Source organism: Macaca thibetana, chromosome 2 (assembly GCF_024542745.1).
Source record: "Macaca thibetana thibetana isolate TM-01 chromosome 2, ASM2454274v1, whole genome shotgun sequence".
NCBI classification, from domain to species: domain Eukaryota; kingdom Metazoa; phylum Chordata; class Mammalia; order Primates; family Cercopithecidae; genus Macaca; species Macaca thibetana.
The window spans coordinates 36,103,025-36,116,011 of NC_065579.1; the positions used below are offsets into that span (position 1 = coordinate 36,103,025).

A 12,987-nucleotide genomic window follows, 5' to 3' on the forward strand; every position below is an offset into this window, starting at 1 on the left:
TTGAAAGTTGCCTCCATTCCTTCCCTGGCTCTTCCCCATGGAGTGATGGTAAATGTTGCACAGCTGCTTTCTGGGTGAAATATATGTATATGTATATATGTGCCAATCAAATTCACAGTACTACTTAAGGGTAATGTAACAATTTCCGTTGATTTTTTTATATATAATTTTAGAGGTAACACAAATTTTAAGACAAAATACTTTGCTATTTCAATTACACCTATAACTTCAGCATGACTTGCTATTTCTTGGAAAATTCACCAACCATTTTTTTATAATTCTATCATCAACAATAGTATCACAAAATCAGACTACAAAAAATGCTTGATTACTAATTTCCGATTAAGCAAAAAGTCAATCACTTATTTGTTACCGGTGGCAAATCAGTAGGGGGTCTGCAGCAACCTCAATTCTTGCCTCCTCAGAAGAAAGAATTCGACTGAGGGGCATAAAGCAGAAGAGACTGAGGCAAGTTTTAGAACAGGTGTGAAAGTTTATTTAAAAACTCTAGAGCAGAGACTGGGCACGGTGGCTCACACCTGTAATCCCAGCACCTTGGGAAGCTGAAGCCGGAGGATCACCTGAGTTAAGGAGTTCGAGACCAGCCTGGCCAACATGGAGAAACCCTTTCTCTACTAAAAATACAAAAATCAGCCAGGTGCGGTGGCAGGCGCCTGTAATCTCAGCTACTCGGAAGGCTGAGGCAGGAGAATTGCTTAAACCTGGGAGGCAGAGGTTGCAGTGAGCTGAGATCACGCCATCCCACTCCAGCCTGGGGGACAAGAGCAAGACTTCGTCTCAAAACAAAACAAAACAAAAAACTCTAGAGCAGAAACCAAAGGAAGGAAATACACTTGGAAGAGGGCCCAGCAGGCAACTTGAAAGACAAGTGTGCGGTTTGACCTTTTGACTTGGGGATTTAAACGTTGGCATGCTTCTGGGATCTTGTGTCCCTTCTCCCCTGATTCCACCCTTGGGGCGGGGTGTCCGCATGTGCGATGGCCTGCTAGCACTTTGGAGGGGAGCATGCGCAGTGTGTTTACTGGAGTTGTACACATGCTCATTTGAGGCATTCTTCTCTTACCAGCTGAATGCCCCTAGAAGGTCATATACCAGTTTAACTCTGCCATTTTGCCTCTTAGTGTGCATGCTTGAGCTCACTTGCCTAGCTCCTGAGATCTTATCAGGAAGTTGCTGATCACCAGTTTCAGGTTTTTTTCTATCTTTAGGGAGACTGCTTTTCCCTGCCAGCTGTGACAAGTTACTATTTTAGAGAGACAGTTAACAACCACCTGACCATCACCTGATGGTCGCCTGACATTCTTAGTTGGTTGCGGGCGTGCCTCTCCTGCCCTGTTCATGTCTGACTGGCTACCTATTAGCCACCTATGTTACAGTTACCAGTAATAATATAATTTTTCTTTCCCCCGAGACGGAGTCTCGCTCTGTCGCCCAGGCTGGAGTGCAGTGGCCCGATCTCGGCTCACCGCAACCTCCGCCTCCCAGGTTCACGCCATTCTCTTGCCTCAGCCTCCCGAGTAGCTGGGACCACAGGCGCCTGCCACCACGCCCGGCTAATTTTTTGTATTTTTAGTAGAGACGGGGTTTCACCGGGTTAGCCAGGATGGTCTCGATCTCCTGACCTCGTGATCCGCCCGCCTCAGCCTCCCAAAGTGCTAGGATTACAGGCGTGAGCCACCGCGCCTGGCCAGTAGCAATATAATTTAATTTCTAATGATGGCTGTGTTTAGCCGTCAGCTTACAACATGCCTGGAAATTTAAAAATCAGCTCCTGTGAGCTGTTAGGAGCCAGTTCTAGTTCACTACTGCTCCCCGCCACCCTCTGTAGCTACATTACCTGACTCCATTTGCCTTCCAGGATGCCCCACCTCCTGCCTCCCACCCACCTACACAGCCCATGTGACCAGGACCCCAACCCCAAACAGGGGAGAAAAACTGGGGTACTGATCTTAAGAATGTGGAAGATAAGGAGTATACTTCAGAATGATCCACCTGAGTTTGGGGGAAGATACCTCCAATTTTAGGGATCTTAAATTGGTAGATTGGTGGAGATGACAGCATTAAATACTGGTTAGGAGCACATTTCTGGGTCTGCTGCTGGGCTTGAATCCTGTTTCTGTCTCTCATTGGCCATATAATCTTCAGCAAACAACTCAATCTCCCTGTGCCTCAGTTTCCTATGAGGATAATAATGACATCTGCTTCATAGGGTTGTAAACATTAAATTAGATAATCGATTAAAACTTTTAACATGGTGCTTGGCACAGAGTAAGTGCCTAATACATATTCGTTATTAGTAGTCGTATTTATTACTATTTAACTGTTACTAAATATTTAACTCTTCATAGTAGCATTTAACTATTACCATTTTGTTATTTAACTATTAAATAATAAAAGTCGTTTGTTGGCTACTATTACTTTTTACATTTGGAAAATATATACAGCCAGTGTTTTCATGCTTTTAGGGTTCTAAAGGCTTCAGCATGCTTAATCTGCTGGAAGCCTCATAGTGACCACAGGACAGAGTCATTATATGATTATGAGTATGATTCTCCATTCATTGTGGTCTGTGTTCCGTGGGCAAAACTGAGACTCTGAGAGGCTGAATGATGGCCTAGGGCCACAAGCTGTTGGCTAACCAGTCAGAGCTGGGTCCAAGGCTTTTGTTCTCCTTCAGCTGCTTCAAAGCCTTTAATGGTCATTCTATGGGCTCTGTAAAGACTTCAAACAGTAAGAATTGGAGGTGCTACTACTGAGCTATGAGCCTCTTGACTTGGGGTTTCTTTTTTTTTTTTTTTTTTTTTTGAGACAGAGTCTCACTGTCACCCAGGCTGGAGTGCAGTGGTGCCATCTCGGCTCACTGCAACCTCTGCCTCCTGGGTTCAAGAATTCTCTGTCTCAGCCTCCCGAGTAGCTGGGACTACAGGCTCACGCTACCACACCCGGCTGATTTTTGTATTTTTAGTAGGGATGGGTTTTCAACATATTGGTCAGTCTGGTCTCGAACTCCTGACCTCAGGTGATCCACCCACCTCGGCCTCCCAAAGTGCTGGGATTACAGGCGTGAGCCACTGTACCCCGCCTCGACTTGGGGTTTCTAGCCAGTTCATTAGATTGGATTATCTTTGGATTATTCTGTAAATAAATATTCATATGTGGTAAAAATGGTAATTCCAGAAAACCGTAACCTAGGAAAGTAGAGTTTTTTCCCTCCTACATTCTTGGCTAGGTGGCATTCCATCAGACTGCATCAAAGAAACTGGGGATGATCTCCTATTTTTCATCTTTTCCCCACAAAAGAGGAGTGACAATGACCTGCTCCCCTGAATATATAGGAAGGGATCTGACTCTGTCCATCTTGCTCTGGGGAGAAGGTTAAAAGCACAGAGCTTCCCTATGTCTGGGTCACAGTTTCACAGTTGTGGCTAGACATATGGTTTTCACAAGGAAACAGGGACTGTCAGATTGACAGAGATCAAGTCGGATAGCTCCTTGTTGGAGGGCGGTATGGGACAACTGGCACTGTCTTACAATGCTGAAACGGATTTCAAGTTTTCCGAAGGGAAACTTGCCACTATTCACCGAAATTAAAAACATATACCCTTTCTAATCAGCAGTTCTACTACAAGAACTACTTTCTCAAAGACATGCTCTTGTATGAAAAATAAGGGATCTAAGCTGTTTCTTTGCACCATTGTTTGTAATAGGGAAAGAAAGACTAGAAACAATCTGAGTGTCCACCAGCAGAGACTTCTAAATAAATTGCAGCCCTTCCAAACAAGACGACACTGTGCAGCCGCTAAAAACAATGTACTCGATTTCTATTAGGTTGGTGCAAAATTAATTGCCGTCTCAGCCATTGAAAGTAGTGGCAAAAACTGCAATCACTTTTGCACCAACCTAATATATACTGATATAGAATAATTTCTAAGATATATTAAGTACCAAAGCAAGAGGGGATAATACATATTTATAAACATATAAACTATTTCTGGAAAGAGGAATAAGAAACTAGAAACAAGAGAACTGGGTAATTAGGACATGGGAGAAAAGGAGACTTTCTATATAGTCTGTAGGAAATCTTTTGAATTGTATTTCATTTGCACGCATCGTATGTTCAAAATAAATGCATTTTTGTATACAAGTTGGTGAAGGGACCTGTTTAAAAAAAAAAAGATGTTTCCAGCTAGGCGCAGTGGCTCATGCCTGTGATCCTAGCACTTTGGGAGGCCAAGGCGGGCGGATTACCTGAGGTCAGGCGTTCAGGACCACCCTGGCCAACATGGTGAAACCTGTCTCTACTAAAAATATTAAAAAAAAAAAAAAATTAGCCAGGCATGGTGGCAGGCACCTGTAATCCCAGCTACTCGAGGCTGGAGAATTGCTTGAACCCAGAAGGAGGAAGTTGCGGTGAGCTGAGATCGCACCACTGCACTCCAGCCTGGGCTATAGAGCGAGACTTCATCTCAAAAAAAAAAAAAAAGATGTTTCCATGTGACAGCTGTGTTTCCTCTGGTTTGAGGCAGTGGAGTGGTGATTAGAAAGGCTAGGAAGGAAGGATGGGCTCAGCTCCTGATCTTCCCCGCTCATACTGAGACCTGACTCTCCACAGCAACAGGCGGAGGTGGCCCACATGTCCCAGACCCAGGAAGAGAAGCTGGCAGCTGCCCTCAGGGTGGAGTTACACAACACTTCGTGCCAAGTCCAGAGCCTCCAGGCTGAGACAGAATCCTTACGTGCCCTGGTAAGTGGGCCAAGGAAAGACCTGGCATCCCTGTGCTAATTTTAACTCTCTACTGTCAAATTCCAGTATTATGGACCATAGTTTCCAGGGGATTCCCATCTCACAGCATGAGTTTTGAGGCCTGAAATGTCTTCTGACTCTCAAGGATCATCAGATACTGAACCACAGCACGTGCAATAGACACTGTAGTGCCCCCCTGAAATCTCTCTTACCAGGCTGCTGCTATAAATGTTGGCTGTTAACATCCACAGCCGCCCCTTTTCAGCTGCCCCACTGCTCCAGAGACCTGCCCTTACCCACACTGAGGACACCTGGCCCAGGAAGTTAGGCCCTGCCCCCACAGCCCTCAGCTCTGACTGAGAGGGGGTTTTAAAAGCCCAGCCCTCTTGCTTCAACATGGAACTAGCTCCATTCTGTAGAGCTCTCCATAGGACCAGCCTGTAGCCAGATTCTGGAGACCACATCCTTGCTTAGTGCCTTCCTCTGCCCTGTCCTGCTTTCCTCACTCCCCCTTTTCCTGAGAGTACTCCTTAATGATTTGCGAGTTCCAGGATCCCTAACTCAGGCTCTGCTTCTGGAGAACCCAACCTGAGACAGCTAGTAAGCTCTCAGACTCACTGTGATTTGCAAGCACATCTCTTTTATCATTAATTATTATTGATTAAAATATTGTTAAAATAATCAATAAAATGTATTAATAATGAAGCAATCCACCCTCTGACCTCTGGGATGGACTGAAGTTCTATTTGGGTGTTAAACACAGCTCTTCTTAGATGTCCCCTCCAGGAGGTCATTTGCACTATTCTAACTACAGCTTTGTTGGTGCAAATCAAAGGTTGGCCCATGTAATCCTTGTGCAGCTGAGATGGCCTGGAGTCAATGAGGCGCATGATAGGATGTAGGTCAGCGCAAGCATGTAGGAGAAATAGATCTGGGGATTTGAGGGGAGGAAAATCAAGAGTAATAGAGTCAGAAGGGCTCAGCTCCTCCATTTATCCCTTGGGTAAATAGGCAAATCCCTGAACCACAGTTTACTCTTCTGCAAAATGGGTATGACAGTCACAGCCCAGCCCACTTCTCAGTGATTCTAGGAGGATCCAAGGTGTGGATGCACATGAGCACACTCTTCTGACTTTTAGCATTACTTTGAGAACTTGCTAGTTCCTGGAACTGTGCCAAGTGCTTTGGGAACATGAAATGAATTAGATATGGTCCCTGCCTCCAAGGAGTTAATGTGGCTTCCGGGGAGGAGCTGATATAAATGTGAGGGCGTGGCAGGTGGGAGACAGCACCCCTGCTGTGGGTGTCAGGGAGTCAGGGGGTAGACTTCATGGTGGGTGCTCTACTCACTCACTAGCTGTGTGACCGAGCAGAGCTTTCATTTTCTCACTTGTAAAGTGAGGATCTATTTTGACTGTCATACCTTTTACTGTCTCAGTAGCTTAAAACGACAGTGAATCACTTCTTCTCTCATTCTGTGATTTAGGCAGAGTTCAGCAGGGATAACTCCTCTGTATCATGTGGCCTCTGCTGGGGCTGGACACCCAAAAATGACTTCTTCACTTAGCTTGTCTGGTGACTCCATTGTGCATCTCCTTTCTCTCTCCCTGTGACCACTCCATGTAGCCGGCTTAGACCTCCTCATACCATGACAGCCTGACATAGTCAAACTTCTGATATAGCACCTGAGTGAGCACAGAAGCTACCAGGCCTCTTAACACCTGGGCTTGAAAGTCTCTGCGCATCACTTACACCACATTCTAGTGGTCAAAGCAGTCACCAGACTATCCTAGATTCAACGGGGAGAGAAATAAACTCAACCTCTTGATGAGACAATGGCAAGGTCACATTGAGAAAGCGATTGTGGAGTGGAGATAATTGTTGCAGCTGCCAATGCAAGTGTGAGCCACGTCAGGATAGTAATAGAATTTACCTCATAATGTCATTGAGATGATTGATAATGTATGTCAAGCCCTCAGCACAGTGCCTGGCACTTAGTGAGCAGTCAATAAATGCCATCTATTATTAATTATCATATAAAATTGCTATACTAACTACTAGAATAGTAACTCCAAGTTGGCATCACCAGCCACCTGGTCACCTCACTTAAACCCATGGTCCTAACTATTGGGAAAAAATGGAAAAAGAATTTACACTCTCAACCAGAAAGCTTCAGAGTAGTGGCATTCTTTCTATGCCCATGGCCCAGAACAGGCTGCTCTGTTCCCTGCTGGTTCTGGTAGATTACTGTTCTGGTCACAGGGCCTTGCAGCCACGGTGAGGAGCACACACTGGGACAAAATAGGTAACAAACTCTCCTACAGTTTTCAGATACAGGAAGTTCATCCAGCCATTCCTGTTATTCTCAGTCAGAGCGATCTGTGCACACAAAAGGCCCCCACAGCTTATATAAACTTCAGACAGCCAAGCTGGCGAGACTTTCGGCCCCCTTTGCCGATAAGGCACTATTTGCATTGGAAGCTAGGCACGAATAATGGTACTTGAGACCTGCTGAACTCTGTGTCCAGTCAACTCAAATCAGGAATGAAATTCAAGGCCAGAAGTCACAGAAGGTCACTCTTTTACTTTCTGGAGGGTTTTGCAATTCTAGAAAGTCCTTCAAATCTCTAGAGACCTGCAGAGTAAGCGTGCTTCTGTGACCTCAGTTTGTTTGCTGGTGCTGTCTGTGTGGCTGACCGAGCCCGCGTGCTGCCTGCAGCAGTAGCCTGGTCATAGTCGCTCAAGCTCAAGCATCTCCGGGAGAACCAGGCATTCTCTTTCTGCCAGAGTATCAGGGACTTAGGTAGGGAAGCTGGATTTGGACTTTAAGGTTAAGATGGAAGACACATATAACCTTTGGCTGGGGTTCCAGTGAATGCCCTGTTGGCAGTGGGTCCTAAGTCACCAAGGAAAAACCTCAGGCCACATGAAGAACTCATCTAGAAGATGGAGAAAAACTACAGACAGATGATCCAACCATGATTCTGTGAAGCATGTTCCCAAATCACATGTTACAAATCCAATGTCAACAATAACTAGTCACAAATTAAGTACTTTCATGTATAAACAAAGAAAGAAAACCCAGGGAGGTTGGAACAAATGATGCTTAAAGTCAAGGTGGCCATTTCTGCATCCTCACTGCTATAGAAAGGTTTTCAGATTCTATTAAATAATAACCCTAGACCAGACACTGATCTAGATTTATTCTCTAGTGATCACATTTTGCCTCTTACAAATATGCCTCAGGTAGATGAGAATCTGACTCAACATTCTCATATCCTGTGGAATTAAGAAGATTTAAATAAGGTAATATGGTGATACCTGCTAATAGCAGTCATGATTGAAGATGGTGTCATGACAAAGAATTTTCTATTTCATCCACAGTGGTCATAAGGGTATAAAAAATCTCCTCCTGGAGGGCAGGGTACAGAATCTCGTTTCATCAAAATTTAATTCAATCCAATTTAGAAAGTTTTTTTTGTGTGTGTTATATTAAAAAGCCAGATGCTAAAGGATAGGCGAACCATAAATGAAACTATTAGAAAATGTTAAACACAGACATAGCTTTTTAAAGGGGTTTATTGATCAGCTCTGTAGTCTTCAGGACATGGTGCATGGGAAGATGAGAAGAACGAAGTTTCCAGTCTAATGGGGAGACACAGGTATTGCAATAAGTGTAACCATAATACAAGTGCTATCATCCAGGGCAACCTACACATACCAAGAACCTATTCTGTGCCAGGCCCTGACTTGTGTGCTGGGACTAAAGAGACTTGGTTCCTTCCAAGTCTCACCATCTGGTGGAAGAGACATGCCCATAAGCAAGCTTAGCCCACTGTGGTAAGTTTAAGGCATGCATGAGCTTGGGGAGCCATGGAAATACAGAGGGTCTCCTAACCTAGCTTGGTGATGGTAGCAGCAGAGGAGTTTCAAAGACCGCTTCCTGGGGCAGATTACCTCTGAGCTTGGACTTGGGGATGAGTAGGAGTGAGTGAGGTGAGGATGCTGGAAGGAATGGAGGAGCATGGTGCAGGTGGAGGAAACAACACAGACCAAATAAACTCCAAGACTGGAAGTGTTGATGCTGCCGTAGGGTGGGGATAAAGATGGAAAGATACTGGGCCAGCTGTGTGAGCCGTATTAGGGGCCCTGGGGAGCCATCAATGGAGTTTAAGCAGAGGAGATACAGGCCCAGGTTTAGGCTTTCGACAGAGCACTGTGGCTATTTGTGTGTGGAACTCAGGAAGAGGAGGAACTAGAGGTGGGGAGATGAGCTAAGAGGCCACTGAGGGTACCACAGGTGAGAGGTGACAAGCTTCCAATCCCAGGCCATGGTGGCTGCATAATGTGAAAACTTCTCAAGAGGTGCAAGAAGCAGGACTCATAATATACAGGAAGCCGTGATGGTTGCATTTGGAAGAAGAGAACGAAGGAAAGCAGGAACACATCTTTCCCCAGTTTCTAGCTCACATGGGTTCACCAGTTGAAGCTTAGACTAGGAGGAGCCAGCAGGTTCAGGAGGCAGCCAGTGGCTTCATTTTGGACACCTTGATGTGAAGTCTGAATATATATTTCCAGTTAGAAGTTCAGTGGCAGGTCCATAGCTACTGAAGGAAAGATTGGTGGTGGAATTACCAACGCAGGACGTGGCCTGGAGACCACTGTTCAAATCATGAGTATGATGGAGACCAACATAGACCCAGGACGCACTGCTCGGAAAAAAAGCAGGCTCAGGGTGGGCACTGGGGAGCCCACAGTGAGGGGACGGCAGAGGAAAAGGGATAGGCAAAAATGTGCTACTAAAACACCAAAGGGGAAAATGCTGAGTATATAAAGGCCAGAGACATTCATTCTGAGGACAGTGATCTGGGAAAGAATGCTGGAGGAGATTCTAGCCAAATGATGGATGGGGTTTCCGCAGCACAGGGAGAAGGGGTCCCCCGGGGAGTGAAAAAATCAGAAGAAAAAGCCCCGGAGAACAAGATTTCTTTGAAGAAACACCTGCACGCTGCCTCCCATTTGTCTTTCTCAATCCCTCTCCCTCTTGCTCCACTCCTCTCTCACACCCCCTTTCTTTTCTCCCTCCCTCTCTCCTTCTCTTTTTCGCCTCCCTCTCTCCCATCAAAAAGGTCATTCAATCAGACTAATCGACAGTCTGACCTGAGTGGGATTCCTTATTTTTCCCACGGAGCCACTAAGAATAATAACCCCCGTCAGCCTCCGTAACTGGCAAGGTCCCTGCCACAGGGGGAATAGTCCAGGCTACCACCAGCCCCTGCCACTGCTCTGCACACCTCTCTCTTCAAGGGCCCGGCCTGTCGTCCTCGGGTTTGGACCAGGTTCGCTCTTTTGCAGAAACGAGGCCTGGAGAACACCTTGCACGATGCCAAGCACTGGCATGACATGGAGCTCCAGAACCTGGGCGCTGTGGTCGGCAGGCTGGAGGCGGAGCTCAGCGAGATCCGCGCGGAGGCGGAGCAGCAGCAACAGGAGCGCGCGCATCTGCTGGCCCGCAAGTGCCAGCTGCAGAAGGACGTGGCGTCCTACCACGCCCTGCTGGACAGGGAGGAGAGCGGGTAAGCCTCGCTTCTGCGTCAATAAGGGATGCATATTCATGGCTTTAAAAATAATTATTTTCCAAACACTGTAGAAGTATTTAAGAAATCACCCCAGACTTCCTCTCACATAGGCACCCATTCCCACAGCCTAGCTGTGTCCTTCCTTTCCTATCCACATACAAATTATATATATAATATATATTCACATGCTAATACATTTTCTATATGTATGCATATTTATGTATGTATATATACACACGTATGCGTACATATATACACACATACATTCACACACATGTGTATACCTAGGATGTACATAATAGCTGTTAGGAATGTTTCAGTTGTTTGTAATAGAACCTAATTAATGAGGCTATAAACCAGTGCTCCTGAAACTAATGTGCACTCAAAACCCTGGGCATCTTTTTTTTAGGGGGGGTGCGGGGATACAGGGTCTCGTCTCGCTGTGTTGCCCAGGCTGGTCTCGACTCAAACCCCTGGGCTCAAGTGATCCTCTCACCTAAGCCTCCAGAATAGCTGGGATTACAGGTGTGAGCCGTGACACCCCGGCTGGGCATCTTTTTAAAATGCAGATTCTGCTTCAGTACATCTGAGGTGGGGTCTGAGAGTCTTCCTTTCTAACAAGCTCCCAGGGGGTGACTATACTGCTGCTCCACAGACCACACTCTGACTAGCAAAGATGTGTAAACCATTTATTTAAGAGTCCCAGAAATAGGTGATCTAGGCTGTTCAAAGATTTCGGTAAGGACTCAAGCTTTTTTCATCTTTCTAACATACCATGATAACATTGGCTTTTTATCTTTGTTACCACATGCCAGCCACAGATCCAAATATCACATCCTCATTCATGGCCAGAAGTGGGAGAGAAGAGGCAGCAGCAAAAAAAAAAAAAAAGGCTTTTTCTTGAGTGGCCCTCTCCTTTAATCAGTGAAGGAAAGACATTTGGAGGCTTGCAGTGGACTGTCCCTTATATCTCATAGACCAGAACCTGCTTATACTGGCCATATCCATCTGCAAGGGAGGCTGAGAAAGCAACTCTTTAGCTTTTCCAGACTCCATAGTGGAGGCAGGCAAGGGGTTGGGAATAGCAGTTGAGTTAGTCTGCCATAATTACACACACACACTTGCCCTCACTCTTTTTTTAATAGATAAGGATTCTGGAGGCATGTACATCAGCCTTGGGCCTTAGTTGCCTTGCCAACTCTTTCCAGAAACCCAGGCCCTGATTTTGTATCATAGTTCTCTGCCTTCTTATTTCCCTCCAAGGCCCCTTCTCTGACATATGTTGAGTAAGGAATAGAGACAGCTTGGTGATCGTATCATTCAATCCCTCCTGATTCAAGAGAGAACACAAAGACCCAGAACGGAAAAAGATTTGCACATGATCACACAGGAGGCGGAGACAGCACTGGGACGGGAGCCCAGGTCTCCTGCTCTCTCCAACAGTGTAACCTCTCTTTATTCAGCAGGCGGGAGAGACTCAAGGAAGCGACCTAACCACGCCCTGCTTTCAAATGGAAAATATGTCATCCAGCTCCTCTCCAACTGGCTTTTATTGAATTGATTTCTGTTGATTATAAAAGCCAGATGTTCCTAATTTTTTTTCAGATGCCTATGAGCATCTGAATAAACACACAAAGTCAGTTTAAACAAACACCAAGAGCAGTGAGTTAGGCTGAGTTACTTGCTAAGAATCTATGTGCTACATTCATTTAGTGAGTGCCAGCGCAGACCTGACTCTTGATTATTTTCGTTTATCCCCCAAACCCTGCCAAAACAACATCGTGATCCCTCTTTTACAGACAGGAAACAAAGCCTCAGAGAGCTTAAGTCATGGCCCAAGGTCTCACAGCAAATAACCATGGAGTAATGATTTAAAATCCAAAACTATCTTGTTCCGAAGGCCAGATGCTTTCATGAGACAGCCCCCTTTCTCGTCATCCTGTTGTGACAGAATGACCCATTTTCCTCGCCCATTGCCTCTGACTCCTATGTGTTTCCTTTCAGCTGATGGAGAAACTTCCTCCTTTCATGAAGAAAACACCCTTCCTCATCAGCTGACCCGTGAAGTTGCTTGAGGAGCTTTCTCCTGAGTTCCAGTCCCTGCTGGATTCCCTGGTTAATTCAGCTTGAGCTGAAAAGCTTCTTGGAAGTGGAGAGGGTCCTTCTGCTTTAATCTGAGTAGTCTGTAGCTTGAGCAGCCTCCCTTGTCCTCCTTCAAATAAATGCTTTGTGCGCAGCGTCCAGTTTGCCCACCTTGTTCAACTCACTATAGGTTCAAGATGGATATCACTTTACCTGCCTGGCCTTTGCTCGCAGAGCTATGCTTGAAGGCTTCTGGAAGGATTCCCTTGAGTGTGACGCCATCTGCCTCCCTAGGGTCACCTGCTCTTGGGTTTGTCAACATAAAAGTGCTGTGGAGGCAAAAGCAGTGCTCGTGGCATGCAGGATTGCCGCAGTCTGGGACAAAAAACAACGCTCTTGCTCGAGAGGGGATTAATGTGGTGCTTTATTGCATGTTTCATAATTACAGGCATCATGGAGCATTCAGACCTCTTTAATATACTCTGCATGCATATTCATGTGCAGACACACACATTTCACTTGCTATTGGCAGAGCACCTCTCAATCAGTTAAAAGGGAACT

The 12,987-nt window shown here is 45.8% G+C and overlaps 1 protein-coding gene across 1 annotated transcript in view; it reads left to right on the top strand.

Annotated features, from left to right (window-relative positions):
• BFSP2 (beaded filament structural protein 2) overlaps positions 1-12,585 on the top strand; it is a 66,025-nt gene extending 53,440 nt beyond the window's left edge. The window contains exons 5-7 of the mRNA XM_050779628.1: positions 4,634-4,765; positions 10,121-10,341; positions 12,349-12,585. Of these exons, the coding sequence (XP_050635585.1) occupies positions 4,634-4,765; positions 10,121-10,341; positions 12,349-12,352 (357 nt within the window). The 3' untranslated portion in view covers positions 12,353-12,585. The remainder of the gene's footprint in view (positions 1-4,633; positions 4,766-10,120; positions 10,342-12,348) is intronic.
• The last annotated feature ends 402 nt before the right edge of the window (positions 12,586-12,987 follow it).